This window comes from Dasypus novemcinctus, chromosome 11 (genome assembly GCF_030445035.2).
Source record: "Dasypus novemcinctus isolate mDasNov1 chromosome 11, mDasNov1.1.hap2, whole genome shotgun sequence".
Lineage (NCBI taxonomy): Eukaryota > Metazoa > Chordata > Mammalia > Cingulata > Dasypodidae > Dasypus > Dasypus novemcinctus.
The window spans coordinates 19041971-19063062 of NC_080683.1; the positions used below are offsets into that span (position 1 = coordinate 19041971).

The window sequence follows — 21092 nt, forward strand, 5'->3', positions numbered from 1 at the left end:
CTCACCCTCCCTCTGCCATGATAGACAATTCATTTCAATGAGGCCCATTTGAGAATTTGCAGCAGATGGAGGGTCTGGAATTTGGAGTACTCATCTGTTCTTCCCACCCTCATGCGTGGGCAATAATTAGCTACACATGTAGTATAAAACAGAGGCAGCAGCATGTTGTCAAAAGGGCGGTGGAAGAGGAGGGAAGCCATTCTAGGCTTGACTTAGCAGGGACCTAGCAGCTATTTTGGAATTATGTATCTCTATCTCTATCTCTATCTCTATCTCTATCTCTATCTCTATCTCTATCTCTATCTCTATCTCTATTGCTATCATAGAGATAGAGATAGAGATAGTAGATAGGGGATCCTTTAGACCTAGACTCTCTAAGAAATCAAGATAAAGCGGGATGTTATGCCTAATAAATTCAAACCAGGCATTCGACCTAAATATTTAAATTAAGATGTTCACATTTGCCTGGTTCATTAGATTTGGACCTATACAAAGCCCTGAACTTAGTAAGGAAATGACAAGCAATGACTTTGTCATTAGGGAAGATTTAAAGCAAGCAGAAATAATCCTTTCCTCCCTCCCTTCTTCCCTCCCTCCCTTCCTTTTTGCCATTCATTAAATTTTTAATAGAGCTCATTCTTTGTGTCTAGCCCTATGCTTGGCTCTGAGGATCAAAAGATTTGAATAAGGCCAGGATAGGCTGCATATTCTTGAGGGTACTTTATTCACCTTTGGAAACCTGTTGCCTAGAAGAATAATTGTAAATGTTTCCTAAAAGAAAGTGAAATGAGTTCCCATCAAAATATTGGAAGATATCTTTGTCTTGCTTTATAGATGATGAGTAGAAGCCTTTTCAATTACAGTACTGATCAAATAATGAAGAAATTCTCTGATTATTCATTATTGCAACTCTGAGCACAGTTACCTAGAATCTTGGAGAGGCTTAATAAATGTTTCTTTTGCTTGAATCAGTACCATTGGACACTATTAATTTTGAAGGACAGAATCAAGATTAGGTCCCAAAGCTTTTGACTCTTAGTTTATAGTTACTTCCAATACACCACAAAGATAAATAACATTGTATATTTTCAGTGTCCCTCATGGTAGCAGTTAGGTTTTTATTTTGGCCATGAAAGATTTTTATATCTTATTTATAAAAATCAATGTTCACTGAACAGATTCTAAGAACTGTATCACAGAACAGAATATTCAGGGGATGTCTGTATAAAATAAAAGCAACTAGTTAGAAAAGTGGAAAATGCTGTCCACAATGTGTTGTTTAGTATTTAAGATACCAAAGAGGTTGGTAGGATTTATTTTTTAACAGTATCAACTCTTTGTCCTTGCTTCAGAATCATCCCAAATAGCCTGGTTTCAACCAAAAACATTGTAAAAGTTTTTTTCTTACTCTTTTTCTCACTTTCATCCTTGATCTTATATATTAAGGCCAAGGTGTTACTTTCTGTTTCCATCCTATATACTCCCTTGGCAGGCAATGTTTCCTTAAAAGTGCTGGGAAGAGGAACTTCGTGAGTGAAGACAAAACACATCTAATACAAAATGAAGCAACCAGATCACATAGTTCACACGAATTATCTTGCAATACTTCAAAGGGATCATTCAGTTCACCTTCTCTTAATACTGCAACATTGACTTAGAAGACAATACTTGTCTCAAATCCCCTCCAACACACACACACATTTTTGTGAATTAAGAGATGGCAAATTCAGAAGGTCAAGTGACTCAAATGTGAATTTAAAAATCTCTAAGGAAGGAAACTCTTAAAGCCAATCTGATCAAGAACAGCACTATTTACACCTGCCTTCTCAGAAAACAAAGCTCCCACTAGTCTTGCTTTGAACTCTAATTAAATATATAATGACTTAGCTTCCTCCTTTTCCCTAATTGGTTCATGGATATCACTTTTCCTCTTTGTAAGCTTGCTTTTACTTTAACCTCTCTACAAACCCCGAGCTCTGCATATACTTCTTTGGGATTTCCCCCATTGGACTTAGCACATTGTTAGGCACAAGTAATCTCAATACACAGTTCTTGATTGAATGAGAATTGCTAAGCTCTTTCTAGATGAGGGTAAGGAAAAATTTTTACTTCCAACCCTGTGGAAAAAAAGACTCAAAGACCCTGCAGCTTGGTATGTCAGAAATTAAGGATGGCTCTCTCTGTAACTCAAAGGGACTTGACCTTTCTGTCTTTCAAGCCTAATCTTTAGAAACTGGCACAAGTTTAATTTTAACCCAGTTATAGCAATGAATAATAGATACTTCTATTTACTGAGCAATGACCATGTACCTGTTGTTCTGTATCAGTCTCTTCAAAACATCACATTAACCCCTTAGGTCAAATATATTTAGAGATAAAGAAATATAAGTTTAGTAAAGTCATCTGTAGGAAATAAAACAATAAATAAATGACTGATGCAGGGTTGCAAACTGTATCTGCTGTGCTTGATTCCTTAAGCCCTACTTATATATTTCTCCCAGTCTACTTCCCTTCTGAATTTTGCTGAGTTCCCAAATCTCAGCCTTCATCCAAATGGTTTCTAGGCAAATACGTGGCATTTCTGGTTTCAGCTTACTCTATTATAAAGTAGGTGTTTGGCATTAGAACACTGAGTTGCAAACATGTGAACAGAGACATTGAAAGAATAATAATTCAAAATGATTAGTAGAAATCAGTTGTTCTTACTAGGTAAGACTGGTTTAACTAACTCAAACAGCAAGTTTTTGCTTTGTTCTGGAATTACATCAATTCAGTGAGATAACCTTAGTTCCTTAATGCAAATCTAGCTCCTGACTGTCAATTTGATATAATTCACTTGATTGAAATGGGGCAAACCTAAAAACATTAAAAGATTAATAAAGGAATATTACAAAAACCTTTACGCCCATGATTTGACAATTTATAGGAAATGGACAAATTATTTGAAAGGCACAACTTGCCAAATTTCACCCAAGAAGAAAATAAATAGTTTCAAATTTTAGAAATTGAATTTGCAGTAAAAAAGTCATCCATCAAAGAAAACTCCTAACCCAAATGGCTTTACTGGCAAGTTCTACCAAACATTTAAGGAATAAATAATGCCAATTCTATGCAAACTCTTCCAGAAAATAGAAAGGAAGAATATTCTCCAGCTCATTTTATGATGCCAACATTATCCTGATACCAGAACTAAACAAAGGCAAGACAAGAAAAGAGAACTACAGACTAATATTCCTCATGAACGTATATGCTGAAATCTTCAACAAGACACTAGCAAATCAAATCCAGCAATATATAGAAAGGATATTATATCATGGCCAAGATGATGAGTTTTTCGGGAGTGCATGGCTGGTTCAACATTCAAAACCCAATCTGAGTAATTCACCAATATCAACAGACCAAAGAAGAAGAAGCAAAAACATATGATCATCTCAATAGCTGAAGAGAAAAGCATCAATGCCTACTTACGATTTTAGAAAACTCAGAAAACTAGAAAGTTTGGAAACTTCCTAACATATAAAGGCTATCTGCCAAAAACAGAAACAAAATAAAACAAAAACACTATACCTAACAATAATCTTAATGGTTAAAGACTGAATATTTTCCCCCTATGATTGGTAACAATTCTCTCACCTCTTCCTTTCCATATTGTACTAGAGGTTCTAGGTAGTGCAAAAGGCTAGAAAACGGAATAAAGATATTGCACATTGGAATCTCTATTCACAGATGATACGACTATCTAGAAAATCCCAAAGAATCTGCAGAGAAATGCTACTAATAAGTGAGTTTAGCAAGGTTGCAGAATGAAAGGTAAATATACAAAAATCAGTCCTATTTCTATATATAGCAATGAACTATTGGTAATTGAAAAAAATTTAAAGTACCACAGAAAATATTTAGGGATAAATCTAAGAAATTATGAGCAATAGCTATATGCTAGAAACTGTGTAACACTGAAGAAAGAAACCCAAGAAGGACTAAATAAATGGACAGAATGAGTCTTTATGGATTTGAAGACTCAATATTGCTAAGATGACAATTCTTCATAAACTGAGCTGTAGATTCAATGCAATTCCAGTGAAAATCCTATCAGGACTTTTTCTTTTAGAAATCTACAATTCGATTCTAAAATTTATAAGGAAAGGCAAAGGATCCAGAATTGAATTTAGAAAAAGAATTCTGTATTAGTCAGCGTTCTCTAGGGAAACGGAATCAACAAGAGATATCTGTCAATAGTATACAATTCTATAAGAGCCTCTCATGCAGCTGTAGGGGTACAAAAGTCCAGGCACGCTGCAACCAGGGGCTGCAATGAAAGTCCAATGAAAGTTCTTGACAAGTTCTGGGAGATGCTGGCTCTCCAAAGACGAGCTGGGAAATTCTCTCTCAATGCTGGAATCACTTCTTCTTTTAAGGCATTCAACTGATTGGGTTAAGTGTCACTCAGTGCTGATGGCAATCTCCCTGATTTATGTAATTATAACCAGCTATCTATGATTTACCACTGCAGTAAGTCAATGGTGACTAAAGTCCTTAAATGCCCTTGCATTACAATTAGCCCAGTGCTTGCTTGACCAAACAACTGGGCACAATTACCTGGCCAAGTTGATACAATAGCCTAACCATCACAATCCCCCCCTTGTCATCTTGGCAATCATGCACATTACCTTAAGCCGTACTTAGTCTCTAAGTAAAAACAATAAAAGACATGCATATATATATATTTCCACCTGACAATATTCAACTCTCCTGCATACAATTGGAAACACATTAATTCCATACAGAAAAGGGTGCAAGTTCTTGGGTAATATTCACTCTCAAAGTTGACATCCTCAAATATTATGACATGAAATGGATACAACTTGTTATATGATAAGGGAAAAGCTTGGGGAAGAAGACAAAGAAATTCGTTTGGTGTACATATACAATCATCATCATAATGAAACAAGGAAGAAAGATTCATGACCATGATAATTCTCATTTCTGTAACCGATCATGTGGTCAAAGTTCATATTTATCACTACCTTCTTCCACTACCCATTCCATGTTTCCATTACCCTCAGCAAGCACTTCAGTTGGCCGTGGTTCTTTGCCTGGTGGGGTTACCCAAACTTTCATTCTTGAAGATTCTGGGCCATTGTTATTCCTGCTTGGATTGGGTTGTTGCAATTTTCATTGACTTTAATCATAGGACAAGGCAGTTCTAGGAGATGCCCTGGAGGATTTCCTGTATTCTAGGCAAACTCTTCTTTACCTCCATTATGTAGATGCAGTCCTATTCCCCCTTGATAGTCAGGAAACCACCCAGCCAGTAATTCCCTTCTTTGACTGTTGATTCAGAGGTAAGAAGACCCCAAAGTGGCCATGCAGCAGTTTTAACTTCCAGTTCAATGGAATCGTTGTGTTCCCTGGTGACAGCACTCCTCCTTTTGGGACTAAAACCATAAAGTAGACAAGCAGAGTTTGAGGTTGCAGGGACAGGAAGCAAAAATTTTTCTAGTGGGTCACTAGGGGTAATAGTGAGTAGTGCCTCTCCCTTTTCCACCCCTTGATTCCTGGACCCATGGATCCTGGTAATGGGAGAAATAGCACCATAGAGTGGTGATTGAAAGCATACAGAACCTCCTGGAGAACACTGCCCCAGCCCTGCAAGGTATTGCCACCTAGTTGGCACTGTAATTGAGTCTTCAAGGCCATTCCACCATTCAATCCAGCTGCTTCAAGGTGATGGGGAACATGGTAAGACCAGTGAATTCCATAGGCATGTGCCCATTCCCACACATCATTTGCTGGGTTCCTTGATCAGAAGCAATATTGTGTGGAATGCCATGGTGGTAGATAAGATATTCAGTTAAGTCCATGGATGGTAGTTTTGGAGGACGTGCTGAGTGTGGGAAATGCAAACCCATATCTAGAATATGTGTCTATTCCAGTTAAAACAAATTGCTACCCCTTCCATGGTGGAAATGGTCCAATGTAGTCAACCTGTCACCAGGTAGCAGGCTGGTCACCTAGAGGAATGGTGCCATATTGAGGGCTGAGTGTGGGTCTCTGCTGCTGGCAGACTGGGCACTCCACAGTGGCTATAGCCAAGTCAGCCTTGGTGAGGGGAAGTCCATGTTGCTGAGCCCATGCATAACTTCCATCCCTACCTCCATGGCCACTTTGTCCATGAGCCCACTGGGCAATGATGGAGTGGCTGGGAAAGAGGCTGAGCATTAGCCACAGAATGGGTCATCTTATCCACTTGATTATTAGAATCTTCCTCTGCTGAAGTTACCCTCTGGTGAGCATCCACATGGGACACAAAAATTTTCATGTTTTTTGTCCACTCAAAAAGGCCAATCCACATACCTCTTCCCCAGACCTCTTTGTCACAAATTTTCCAATCATGTTCCTTCCAAGTCCCTGACCATCCAGCCAAACCATTGGCATCAGCCCATGAATCAGTGTACAAATGCACCTCTGGCCATTTCTTCTTCCAAGCAAAATGAACAACCAGGTGCACTGCTCAAAGTTCTGCCCACTGGGGGATTTTCTCTCACCACTGACCTTCAGGGATGTCACAGAAAGAGGCTGCAGTGCTACAGCCACTTTGGGGTGGTACCTGCATATCATAGAACCATCTGTAAACCAGTCCATTGATTGTAGGGGACTCCCCAAGAAGCCAAAGCTATGGGATGGGAAAGAGAAGGTAACATATGTGGTGGTGACCATGAGCATTTGGGCTACTTCCTTCATGTAACTTACTCATGCCTTCAGGACCCACTGAAGCCCATCTCATATATACCACTTCCACTTCATTATGGAGTGCTGCTGTGCATGCCCAACTTTATGATTTAGTGGGTCAGACAATACCCAGCTCATGACAGGCAACTCAGGTCTCATGGTAACTTGATGGCCCATGGTTAAGCGTTCAGTCTCTACTAAGGTCCAGTAGCAGGCTAAAAGCTGTTTCTCAAAAGGGGAGTAGTTATCTCCAGAGGATGGCAGGGCTTTGCTCCAAAATCCTAAGGGTCTGCATTGTGATTCTCCTATAGGGCCTGCCAAATGCTCCAGACAGCATCTCTATTTGCCACTGAAACTCCAGCACCATTGGATCTGCTGGATCATATGGCCCAATTGGTAGTGCAGCTTGCACAGCAGCCTGGACATGACACAAAGTCTCTTCTTGTTCTAGTCCCCAATCAAAACCAACAGCTTTTCTGGTCACCCAGTAAGTGGGCTGGAGTAGCACAACCAAATGAGGAATGTGTTGTCTCCAAAATCCAAAGAGACAAACTAAGTGTTGTGCCTCTTTTTTGGTCATAGGAGGAGCCAGATGCAACAGCTTATCCTTCATTTTAGAAGGGATATCTCAACATACCCCACACCATTGGACACCTAGAAATTTCACTGACCTGGAAGAACCTTGTATTTTAGTTGGATTTATCTCCCATCCTCTCTTACGCAAATGCCTTACTAATAAGACTAGAATCTTTGATACTTCTTGCTCACTAGGTCCTATCAACATGATATCATCAATATAATAGACCAATGTGATGTCTTGTGGGAGAGAGAGATGATCAAGATCCCTGTAGACAATATTATGACAGAAGGTTGAAGAGTTGATATACCCCTGAGGCAGGACAGTGAATGTATACTGCTGGCCTTGCCAGCTGAAAGCAAACTCTTTCTAGTGGTCCTTACTAATAGCAGTTGAGAAAAAAGCATTTGCCAAATCAACAGCTGCATACCAGGTAGCAGGGGACATGTTGATTTGCTAAAGCAATGATACCACATGTAGGACAGCAGCTGCAATTGGAGTCACCACCTGGTTACGTTTACCATAATCTACTGTCATCTCTAAGACCCATCAGTGTTCTGTGCAGGCCAAATAGGAGAGTTGAATGGGGATGTGGTGGGAATTACCACCCCTGCATCCTTCAAATCCTTGATGGTGGCGCTAATTTCTGCAGTCCCTCCAGGAATCTGGTATTGCTTTTGGTTTACTGTTTTTCTAGGTAGGGGCAATTCTAGTGGCTTCCACTTGGCCTTTCCAACCATAATGGCCCTCACTCCACATGTTAGGGATCCAATGTGGGGATTCTGCCAGTTGCTAAGTATGTCTATTCCAATTATGAACTGGGGAAATAATCACAGAATGAGTCTGGGGACCCACTGCACCAACTGTGAGACAGACCTAAGCTAAAACTCCATTAATCAACTGACCTCCATAAGCCCCTACTCTGACTGGTGGACCACAGTGACATTTTGTGTCTCCTAAAATTAATGTTACTTCTTAGCCAGTGTCTAATAATCCCTGAAATGTCTGATCATTTCCTTTTCCCCAGTGCACAGTTACTCTGGTAAAAACCTTAAGATCTCCTTGGGGAAAGGTGGGAGGAAGATTAGGAGTATAAATTTGGGCAGTTTAACAGGATCCTTCCCCAAGGAGACCTGGTCCCCTCCTCATTCAAGGGGCTCTCAGTCTTTTAAACTGTCTTAAGTCTGGGAATTGATTAAGGGGCCATGATTCTCTGAGTCTGTAATTTGAGTTAGGGTTTCATTCACTCAACCCAGAACTCTTCTGTTTATACAGATCCCAAAGAAATTTAGTAGACTGTCCATCTATTTCACTGCTTGGTACCCCATGATGTATTAGCCATTGCCATAACTCTACATGACAGACTATTTTGAGTGCTTTTTTGAATCTGCCTTTCATTGTGGTAGCCTGCCCATCTTGACTTTGGTGATTAACTGCTGATACTTGACTTTCACCAGACCGACATCCAATCATCCCCATAATGTTTAAGGATTCTAATTCCATCACAACTCTCCCTATAGTAATATCTGGACTATAGAGAAGAACAACCACAGAGCTCTTCATGGAAGATGGAGTTAGTCTTACAAAATTTATTTCTCACAGTCCTGTTTAAAGGTATGTTCTCTGGACACTCCTGGGGTGGGTGGGCAGTTCTCAAATGGTAAATCCATTCTAGCATTCCAATCTCCCTAAGCCTTTGAATTCCCTCTTCTACTGTACCAGGGCAAATCAGGCATCTCAACCTCAGACATGCTAGGCCATCTTTCAGCCCATGTTTCAATCAGCCACCCAAACAAACTGTTAGAGCCCTTTCTAACCCTTCATGCTACAGCACTGAATCCAGAATTTCTGTTTAATGGGCCCATATCAGTAAATTCAGCCTGATCCAACTTTATATTCCTTCCACCATTATCCCATATCCTTAGTATCCATTCTCATACATATTCCCCTGATTTCTGTCTGTATAGTTTGGAAAACTCATTCAGTTCTTTCTGAGTATATCTTACTTCCTCATGGGTCACAATTTATATTTCAACTTTGGGGGCTTGTTTGATTTTAGTCTAGTAATAGGTCTTGAAGACAAGAGATGTAAGGAGAAGGATTAGAAATGTCTTGCAAACTACTGACCTCAGGGCATTCCCTTGCATTTTCTTCTGGTGAGACAGGATTAATCTCTTCAGGCAGGGATTGGAAGGCAGTTTCCTCAGGGCAGACTGGAGGCTTGGCAGGCATGCTGGAGTTTGGCTGGTATATGCCTCAGGGCTGGGAGGAGGTCCAGACTCCCTGGGGCAGGCCAGAGCCTGGGTAGGGCAGGCTTCAGTTTGGCTGGTACCCACCTCAGGGCTGGAAGTTGTTTCAGACTCCCTGGGGCATGCTGGAGGCTGGATAATACAAGGTTGACAAGATGTGGCCTGGACAGGGCAAGCCATGGCAGGCTTATCTGGTAAAGTCTCAGCAGAATTCAGGGTTCCAATGTCTCCATCAATATCATCATCATCCCATATGTCTCCATCCCAATTCTCTGGATTCCATTCTTTTCCAATCAATGCCTCCACTTTAACTGCCGAAAACCTGTGGGGTTGAGATTTTAGTATCCTTTGTAACTCCGCTACTTGTGTAATGAGAGTCTGAGTTTGGTTCTCAGATATTTTGAGCCTGTAGTTTCAGGAAACAAGATTTTCTTTCAGAACACACATAGAAACTTTTGCATGATCCATTTGGTGTTTAAGTTTCAAATTTGAAAACTTTAACTAATCTCTCTTTTTTTAACAGTCTCCAGAGTATCTAGGAGAAGCCAGCCAACATCATTATACAGTTTGACTCCACAAACTCTGTTAAGGTGTTGAAAACACTCTCACCCAGATACTTGCTTCTTATAAGCATCGAAGTAGGGGAATCCAGTGATGCTATTTTGCGTGTCTTGATTGCCAACTCATGCCATGGACTATTAGTAGCCTCTTGGTTATTGGAAAAGGAGTTGTCAGTACCCTTGAGTCTAATTAGAGTAGAGAGACAATTGTAAATCTCCCAGAACTACCTCAGACACCCCATGTTTAAGTCTCTGTTCCTCAAGAACCACTCCCAGTACCAAGCTGTATTAGTCAGGGCTCTCTAGGGAAACAGAATCAACAAAAGATATCCATCAATAGTATGCGATTCTATAAGAGTCTCTCACACAGCCATGGAGATGCACGAGTCCAGGTTCCGCAGGCAGGCTGTAACCAGGGGCTGCAATGAAAGTCCAGTGAAGGTTCTTGACAAGTTCTGGGGGATGTTGGCTGTCCAAAGATGAGCTGGGAAATTCTCTCTCAGTGCTGGAATCACTTTTAAGGAATGCTTCTGATTGGGCTAAGTGTCACTCACTGCTGATGGCAATATCCCTGATTTATGTAATTACAACCAGCTATCTACGATTTACCACTGCAGTAAAGTCAATGGTGACTAAAGTCCATAAATGCCCTTGTATTAGAGTTAGCCCAGTGCATGCTTGACCAAACAACTGGGCACAATTATCTGGCTGATTTGACACAATAGTCTAACCATCACAAATACTAATGTTGGAGGACTCATGGCCCCTGATTGCAAGGCTACAGTAATAAAGACAGTGTGGTATTGGTAAAAAAAAAAAAAAAAGATAGACATATAAATCAATGGAACAAGAATAGAAATTGCAGAAATAGACCCAAACAAATATAGGCAAGACTTTTTAAATGAAAGCAACAATAGAATTCAATGAAAAAAGAAAAATCTTTTCAATAGGGTTGGAACAACTGGATATCCATAAGCAAAAAAAAATATGATCCTCTAACCATACCTCACATGATAGTGATGTTAGGGCTACTGCTTCTGGAGTACTCACCATGCGCCAGGCCAGTTGCTTTATATATTTATGACGTCGTTAAATCCTCAGGGCAACACTGGGAGGTAGTAATATGATCCTCATTCTACAGTTGAAGAAACTGAGGCTCAGAGACATTAAGTAACTTGCTGAAGGTCACTCAAACCCACACTGAAAGCCCACATACTTCCCACCAACTCTATGGCCTTATAAGAAGACTTTCCTGTAGCCGGCATCTCTCACATTTTCTCCCCATGCCCTGACCCGCTGGCTGGGTGGCTGCTTTGCCTTTTACATGACTATTTGAGTTCTCCTGGTATCCAGTGTGCCTGGTGGTTGCCTTCTGGTGTCTGATATGTTGACCTAATGTCTGCCTGTCCACAGGATCCTCTGTCAGTTTTGCCTGACTCTCCCCCTACCCCCAAAACTTCCCCTCCTTCCCCTTCCTCTCCCTTTTCCCTATTCTGCCCCCCCACCATCATCACTGCCATCACCCTACCAAATCCTATGATAATTTATCTAAAGCCCATAAACACAGATTCTTGAATCAACTTTTCTCAATATTTAGAAGAATCTTCCCTCAAAACTGCTTGTTTGCTTTCCAAATTGTCTTTGTTTTTGTGAAGAACTGTACCCTGAAACCATTTGTAAAGCAGTGTTTTACTCAATGGCCTTATTTTGATAAACCCACCATATAGTATAAATGGTATGATACCGTTGAGTGCAGACATTCTGTTTCTGTGAGTACTTTTCTTATATTTGATGGAAATTTCAAGTAAATACACTTCAAGAAAGAAACTAGATTTTTATTACTCAATTTTATCTATTTTTTTGTCCTACAAGTATCTATATCCAGGTAATTAACTCACATCACAGAACCTCAGACTTTGAGAACTGTACTATCAAGGTGTAGTTTTCCATTTTACAGATGAGGAAATGAAGGCCCAGAGAAACTGTAGCTTGTTCTCAGATCATAAAACATCACAGATCTGAGGCCGTGCTTAGAATTAAAGACCTTTCAAAAAAATAGCATTACCATGCTGAGCATCCATAAAAAAGACCATGTAGAGATACATGCCCTGATAGATACAAATATGTGATATGACACATACAAAAACTTATAATAATGCCTTTTCTAGAACATTTAAACCTTCCTAAAGTTTCTCACATTATATAGAGTGAATTGGTGAAGATCTAGTTAAGAGGCAGGTGCAATCATAGAAGGGAGAAGGGCTGCTGACTTGCCTTGGAGTGAAGTACATGGTTGTGAGAATTAATTATAAAGGTGAAACCCCAGAATATATTGATAATTGACATGAGAGGGAAGAGACAAAGATGGTTGCTAAATTTCTGTTTTGGAGCATTTTGGTGGATAGTAACTGAGGTAGGAAACACAAGAGCAAGAGCAACCTTGAATAAAAAATGATGGCTGGGAAAATTTAATAACCGGTTTATCTACTTGTTTTTTTTTCAGGGCAGGCCATATGATCTGAAATCTTGTATGAGTGTGCCTGCATGGATATTTAATTGATAGCAAGGAGATTAGAGAAGGTCCACATCTGGCTTACAAATATTGATGAGACTCAAAGAAAAAAAAAGAAGTCACGAGCATAATGGACACTTTGTTCTTCTTTGTCTTCTTTTTGTTAGTAAGCCTTCATAACACCGCAGTTTCAAGATGTAATTATAGAATTAAGTAGCTCTAAAGATATAATAATTGCATTTACTTAAATGATGATTATTTGTTATTTCAAACTTCCTTGTTTGACATTTGTTTGTAACATAATTGCATTGATAGACAACTGGTTTGGTCTGGTTGGTCTCCTTACTCATGGTCTAACTAATTATGTAAAGGCAATGCTTTTGAAATTTCAGGTTGACTGTACTTTGGGGGATGGGGCTACTTTTCAGATCCCTTGGCTTGAAGTATTACTCTTTCTAAGGGTTTAAGAATTTTAAATTGGCATGGGGGGGGGGGGCGGAACGGGAGAATTCCAAAATGGCAGAAGACACTGGAACTTCAGCAATGATCCTTAACAATGGCCTTTCAGGAACTGCTTCAGATGGTAAAGGATGTGTCTTGGGACTGAGAAGGTCCAAACAGAGTCTCAAATCACATCCCAAAGATAGTCACCAGCTTTCCCTTCATGAAGAGTCAGAGCAAGAGAATAGATAGGACACAGGCTATGGCACAGGCAGACATGAATTTCAAAACCTGGCTACCACTTAATGTGTGACCTTGTATGAACTGTTAACCTTTCTGAGTCAAAATTTTCTCATCTATAACGTGGATGATGACAATGATACACACATTAAGAGTTTGCATTAAGATTAAGTGATAAAATGGTGCCAAATACCTGGCTCCATTTTGTATGTAGCATCTAGATAATGAAAGTTGGCTTAAGAAACCTGACATGTCTATTGTATCCATATCTATTATTCCATTAAAAGGGCCTGCCATAGGAATCTTACATTTTTATCACTCTGTCTGTGCACTATTACCTGTGTCACGGCATCTAAGAAAGAGCAGGAGAGTGGGCACTCCTTTTTTTCTAGGTTGTAAGTCCTAATATCCTCACATTTGCATTTTTTTATTGTCTTTTTTTTTTCTTCTAGGGAGTGTGTGAGTGCTCATCATGTCATAGTGTGTTGTATCAGTGGGTGTAGACCCATAAATGAGTGGCAAGGTGTTATACCCCCATCCTGGGGAAGCCTGATATTCTCAAACAGAGGGGAGCATGTCTCTCAAGAGCATGGGCAGCTCCCAAAGCAGGAGGACAGACTAATGTATCAAGCCCTCAGCATTGTTGCAAGTATCTATGAATCTTGTCCTTTAAGAAGTGAAGCTTGGTTATCACTGCCGGCCCTGAGGGAGGAGTGGGGGCTGTGGGGCTGTGGAGAGCAGGGTATATGGGAAACTCTTATATTTTTTAATGTATCATTTTGTGTGATCCATATATCTTAAAAAAAAAAAAGATGATACGAAAATAAAATAAAAGATATCACACCTCTTTTTCCTTCTCCCTGCCCTCAGCAACTCCCATGGCCACTGTCTCCACATCAATGGTACAATTTCTTCCATTGCTAGAGTCACAATAATTCTATAGTAGAATACCAGTAAGTCCACTCTAATCCATATTTTATTCCTTCATCCTGAGGACCCTGGGATGGTGATGTCCACTCCACCTCTGAATCGAGAGGGGGCTTAGATCCCACATGGCTGATGGATGGGATCTCCTGCTTGCAGTTGTAGACTCTCTCCATTCCCTGGTGTGGTGGTTGACCATCCTCACCTGGGTAAGTCCAATGAACCAGAGAGTAGGTTTTGCAAATCTGCTGAGTCTCAAGGCTCAGCTGGCACATAGACAGTCCAAAGATTCAAGTCTCCTGATAATCCACCAACCCTAGTGCCAACTGCAGAGTCAGTAAAAGTGACAGAAGAGGCACGTGTAGAGAGTTCACATCTGAGTCCCACTCCATCACACTCAGGAGCACAAATTCCAAAGTAGGGTCCACTGGCAAGGCACTGAATTCCAGAGCCATCTGCCATGACCGTAGGACCTGGGTGTCTCCATAGCCACAAGATGGCATTGGAGTAAGTCCACCCACATCATCTCTCCTACAAAAAAACGACTGAGTGGGGACAAAATCCTCCATGAGTAAGCTGTTTTGGGAACCCACAAAGCAGGAGGCTTCAGGACATCGATCTGAGAGACCGTGACAAAAAAAACTGATTGCTCAAGTTAAAACCATGAGTTTCTGGCACTTGAGGCTGGAGCTGTGGGATGGCTAAGCCTTGGAAGCCATGGCAATCCCCAACGTGTGTTGCATTTTGAAAGCTATCAAGCCAAAGTACATTGACTTTGTTTTTTTCTTGAGGAGTTAACTCCCACAGTATTAAGATCTTGGCTAAAGGAGCTCAAACTGCCTTCTCCTTTCTGGGAAATGCTTTCAGGTGGTGGGGGATTGGGGTCCTTTTGTAATTACACTCATTTTTATTCTAAAACAATACTTTTGACTCAATGATTCCACTTCTTGGAATTTGTTCTATGGCTATTCCCTGAGATACAAAGAACTACAAATGCGAGGATATTTATTTTAGTTGGTCAGCAAAACTAACTGGAAACAACTTCTACCTCTACAACGTAGACCTGGGGAGTTAAGTTTGGCATAGTTGTTCAATGGAAATATAAATAGCCACTAAAAATCTTGTTGTTGAAAAATATCTATTGAGATGAAGAAACATTTATAAGTCAGGCAATAAACGTAACTAACATTTTTTTAAAGAAAAACAAGGAGAGGGAAATCTAGAAGGACATACACTAAGATGTTAGCAGTGGTTATTTTGGATCATGGAATTAAGATTAGCATTTTCCTACTCTGTTTTCCAGTTTGTTTTTCCACTGAATAACTATTAACTGTGAACATAGGAGAACTTACCAAGTAATATTTTAAAAATAGCTGAGGCATCTGAGGCCCCACAGTGCTTGTGGTGGGGCTCTGCATTGGTAAAAGCCTTGTTGGAGGAGGAATGTACACTGGTGAGCACTCTTGGAAGGATAATTTAGGAAAAGTAGGCTTCATTCCAATTCAGTGACTCCTTGTGAGCTCTAGAAAGTTCAATGGATAAGAATTTCTATTATTATAAAATACGCATACATAAATAATTTTAAAAACTGCAAGGAAACAGACTATATGCCAAAGGTGGGCAGTAGGATTAATGGTGCTTCTTCTTTTCATCATTTTAATTCTTTAAAAATATTTGTGCACATGTTATAATTTTATAAACAATATTTTCCTGAACCAATATGTGAAGATATTGAACACTGAGGAAAATTTAAATTTAAAGTTCTTGAGGACAAGGAATGTGCGATATGCTTCTTAATTTCCCCTAAGCATGGGGCCAAGTACATATTGGTGAGCAGATAAATATGGTTGGATGGTTCATATGTCAACCTGAATCACCTGTGCCATTCATTTTCCTTCTTAGTGTGAATAGTTTAAAACTTAGTGGCATCCTGAATTATAATAAAATAAAATACATATGAAATATTTATTAAAGAATATGAAATTTAATTTTTTTCATTAAAAAATATAAATAAAAATTGGTGGCAGAAGAATTGTCTTCAGAATTGAGAAGAAAACTTTTCTGCTTCTTCAGAAAAATAGCCAGCATTAAGGGGTTAAACCCCTAGATGAGAAAAAAGGAAACAAAAAAGGCAAATATTAATTGCTCATTTGGTTCCATAATCAGGCTTCTTGGATCCACCCTCAGCAGTGTTCGCTCCTCCATCCATACAGGGGACAAGGACTTGTTAAGTATGTTCAGATACAAGCTTCTTGGCAAAAAGCTTCAGAAGAAGTTGTTTTCATCTGCTCAGCCACTTGGGTCAAATCCAAAACAGATGGTTGGGTCTTCTCAAAAACATGCTGACCCAGGACTCTGAAGTCCTATCTCAGTCTTAAGGCTGACTTCTTGCAAGACCAAAAAACAACATGTTCTGAAACCTGACAAAAATTAAATTCACTCTAGGCCTCTGTAAATTGGGATAGAATAGCCCTCAGTGAGGGAAAAATAATAAGTTGCCTATTTACGTAGAATTTAATACACCTGCACATTTGAATTCTCTTATCCTAGTAACAGAGAGGCAAACCACTTCTCATTAGTCCCATTTTAAAATTAAGAACCCAAAATATAGATTCAATGGTTTGTGCAACATCATCTGGTATGTTGGTGGAGGAAGTGGAGTGTGGACCCCAGGATTTCCAACATTTTATAAGTCAACTTTATTGAGGTATAATTTACATGAAATAAAAACGATCAGTTTCAACAGTGTACAATTTGATAAGATTTCACAAATACATACAGTTGTATAACCACCTCCACAATCAAGATACAGAGAATTTCCATCACTCCCAAAGGTTTTCAAAAGGAATATAGGATTACAAATTCCATTTATTTTCTCAGAAGCCTGAACTGAGCCTCTTGTTCTCTGGATCAAGTTACACATGAAACTTACCGTCATCTTGCTCCTATTAGATGAACTTAAAACTGAATGACTTCTCCTAGAACAAATTAAAATCTTCAAATGAAACTCCATCTGTTCTTTCTCTATCACCACCTTTTTTTGAAGAATTTCATCTGTCCATCCTGCCTCACCCCAGACTATAACTGTGGCATTATTCTCTGTGACTAACCTGTCTCCCTCCTTAACACAGGTTAGGATCTAAGGAGCCAGAAGGTCTGGAAGTTCTTTGCATGTAACAATTGTGCATCCCCTTTGCAATTCAAGCCTACCCTACTTCAGGGGCAGTAGAAAACAGCTAGACCTCTTCCTCTTTAGAATCACACTTCCCTTCAGAGAAAAGCCAGATCCCTTCACTCAACAATTCCAATGTTCCTTGTCTCTCCTCCCAGTTGCCATGGTCCAACCTGGATTCCTGGATAGTGATAGACCTCATATTAGCAGAGGTCATATTCCTGAAATCAGGATCAGCCTTATAGCTCTGCATCTGAGTCTCCTTCAATTTCAAGAACTCTATAGGGATTCATTAATTAGGAAGTGAATTGGCAAAAAATGAAGGAAGCCTTCCTCTAGTTCTTCCTCATATTGTGAAAGAAGAGCAACCGTGTGTTCCTTGGGGCCTATGAAGGAGAAAACCTGAAAACAAACCCATTTTTATGCCCATCTGGAGAGAAAGACTTATCAGGGTCATCAGGTAAGTAGAAGTCATTCTTGGTTCTCTAAACTTGGCCCCTGGGATTGCCCTTCATGCAACACAAGAGCTGCCTGCAAAGTTCCCCAGATCTCAAACTTTACGTGTACATATCTGTGAGGAAAAGAGTTTAAATTGTGTTTGAGCTCTGTGTGATCTGTTCCTTATTGTAGATATCGCCTTATTGTGGATGTTGCAGTTGTTCCCTATTGTTGTAGATGGTGTTGCAGTTCAGATAGCAAACAGCTGCTTGGCAGTTTCCAGTACATGCATGGTGGAGACCAGAGGTGAGGTTCTCAGTTCCAGAAGCTGTAAGCCCCCTGGTTCCATCCTTGGTTCCTTTCTCATGTTTCTCTCTGTCCTTTATTTTGTAAAGTTCTGTGTCGACTTCCCTTCAAGCCAACCTATCGCTGAGCCGATCACAGCAACCGGCATCCAATGTGGGGCCTAAAGGAAGGCTTGCAGCAACTGGTGCCTGACCAGGGACCCAAAAGAAAGAAGGGATCACCTCGAGTGAAACTAAAGTTAATGTAACAGCACAGAGCCCTGAGTGGTTTGGAAAGCCTTCAAAGTCTTCGAGGGTTTGCTTGCATTTGCCCAGGAGACGGAGAACATTCTGTTTGGGTACCAGCTCATCGGATAAAGCCATACCATGAACACCAAGAGATGAGGAAAGTACCTGTGGAACCCAGAACCTCTGGTCATGCAGATGGAGAGACGGATGCTGAAAACGAAATGGCTGGGTCTCATTCCGAAGACTAGAATGGCTTTATATCAAACTACAGAACTTTTTCAAGCATGGCATCATAAAGCAAGTATGGCTTGGAGATAGAAAGAGATTAAGAAGGAAATTGAGAGGAGGAAAACTGGAAAAGAAATGTTGAATTATTAGAGGAAACAATGAAGAAATTCTAGATTAATAGATTTGAAACTGCTTTTGTGTTTGTTCAATGTCAGTGTGTGTGTTACAATTGTTCCAGTGTGTGTGAAAAAGAAACAGAAAAAGAAAGAAAGAAAGAAAGAAAGAAAGAAAGAAAGAAAGAAAGAAAGAAAGAAAGAAAGAAAGAAAGAGGAAGGAAAAAGAAAAAGAAAGAGAAAGGAAGGAAAAAGAAAAAGAAAGAGAAAGGAAGGAAAGAAAGAGAAAGGAAGGAAAAAAGAAAAGGAAAGAGATAGAAAAAGGAAGGAAAAAAGAAAGAGAAAGAAGGGAAGGAAAAAAGAAAAAGGAAGAAAAAAGAGAAAAAGGAAGGAAAAATAAAGAGAAAGGAAGGAAAAAGGAAAAGAGAGAAGGGAAGGAAAAAAGTGAGAGGAAGGGGAAAAAAAGAGAGAAAAAAAGAAAGAATTATCAGTGTATATTTTGATACCTCCAGATGGTGATATAATTTGATAAAAAGGTTCTGAAAGAGCTCTGTTCACATGGCCAAAAAATTAGATAACCCCTTGTATTGTTATCTAGGTTTAGGATGTTAATGGGATCTCTGTGTTTGTGGGTCTTGATTGATAGAATTGCTATGAGTTTCTTCATGGAGAATAGTTCTTGCTTAAATTGATATGAATAGTTTATTTTTCTTTGTGGGGTGAAGTGAGGGATGTGAAAGATAAGCAAATATTGAGGGGCATGGAAAGTTTGTGGGAATGCTAACTGAAATTTAATAAGGTGTGTCTTGTCCTAAAATAAGATGGTTAGTTTTGTAAAATTGGAAAATGGAGATATGAGAGACAGAAATACTATGCAAGTTATGGGAGTATTGTGGTGGCATTCAGTAATGTGTTTGTACTGTGTTTTGTGTTTTGTGAAGGTAGAACAGGCCTGGATGAATGCAAAAGTGCAGAGTCTGGGTGAGGGGATCAGCAATGGACTCTTGCAGTTCTTCTGGGCTTTCTGCCCTGGCCTGATGGCAATGAATCTGACTGCATGGAGGAAACCTGTGGCAGCGGCCCTGCTGGGAAACATCAGAGACAATGATATTTTAAGGGCCTGGAATAGGCAAATGATTGGGACAAGCTGTAAGGTCCTGGCTACTCTACCAAATTATTTTTCTTTTTTTAAAAAGTTATTTATTTATTTATTTATTTATTTCTCTTCCCTTCCCCCCCCCCCCACCCCAGTTGTCTGTTCTCTGTGTCTATTTGCTGCGTTGTCTTCTTTGTCTGCTTCTGTTGTTGTCAGCAGCACGGGAATCTGTGTTTCTTTTTGTTGTGTCATCTTGTTGTGTCAGCTCTCCGTGTGTGCGGCGCCATTCCTGGGCAGGCTGCACTTTCTTTCATGCTGGGCAGCTCTCCTTACGGGCGCACTCCTTGCATGTGGGGCTCCCCTATGCGGGGACTCCTTGCACTCATCAGCACTGCACATGGGCCAGCTCCACACGGGTCAAGGAGGACCGGGGTTTCGACCGCGGACCTCCCATGTGATGGACGGAAGCCCTAACCACTGGGCCAAGTCTGCCACCGAGATGGTTTTTAATCAAGTACTATATAGCCTTGTCAGTTGGGAATATTAAGCCCATGAAAATTGAAAGTCTATTCATTAAATGTTTACTAGTTGGAAGTCTTATTGTTTGTTGTTGTATGATCTACTGCAGTTATGGATTATGTATAAAATGCTTAAGTGACCTGATGAACTGTAAGTCCTATATAAATATACTTGTTGAATGTATAAGTAAATCTATTGTTTTAAGTTTAAACAATCCTGGGACTGAATATATTGAGAAAAAATTTAATGAGTATTGTTATTGGAATATATCTAGTTTTTGTGTGACCCCCTATGTGCAAAAACAAAAAGGGGGAAATGTGGGAAAGAGACTTTAAATTGTATTTGAGCTTTGTGTGACCTGTTCCTTATTGCAGATGTTGCCTTATTGTGGATATTACAGTTGTTCCCTATTGTTGTGAATGATGCTGCAGTTCAGATAGCAAACAGCTGCTTGGTAGTTTCCGGTAAATACAAGGTAGAGACTAGGGTCGAGACTCTCAGTTTCAGAAGCTGTGAGCCCCCTGGTTCCACCCTTGATTCCTTTCTCATGTTTCTCTCTGTCCTTTATTTCTCTTAAATTCTGTGTTGCCTTCCCTTCAAGTAAACCTATTGCTGAGCTGATTCTCAGCATGTATCAACCCCATGCTTGTTAAAAATAAGTCTCAGGTTGCACTCCAGAGAATTCTGAAGTGGATTTCTACATTGAGATCTCTCTGTCTCTTAATATCTTACACTATCCCACTAGGAAACTGGAGTCTGCT

The 21092-nt window shown here is 40.0% G+C and overlaps 1 protein-coding gene across 3 annotated transcripts in view; it reads left to right on the forward strand.

Moving 5' to 3' along the window:
* ANKRD66 (ankyrin repeat domain 66) overlaps nucleotides 1-18932 on the forward strand; it is a 50360-nt gene extending 31428 nt beyond the window's left edge. The window contains exons 7-9 of one of the 3 annotated variants that reach the window (XR_011650058.1): nucleotides 8827-8920; nucleotides 12619-18148; nucleotides 18238-18932. Coding sequence is in view for 2 of the 3 variants with exons in the window: in XM_071218480.1 (XP_071074581.1) it covers nucleotides 8827-8884 (58 nt within the window). In the remaining variant the exon portion in view is untranslated. Of the gene's footprint in view, nucleotides 1-8826; nucleotides 8921-12618 lie in introns of all 3 variants that reach the window. The other 2 variants (XM_071218480.1, XM_071218481.1) reach the window with 2 other exon arrangements.
* Nucleotides 18933-21092: the final 2160 nt, after the last annotated feature.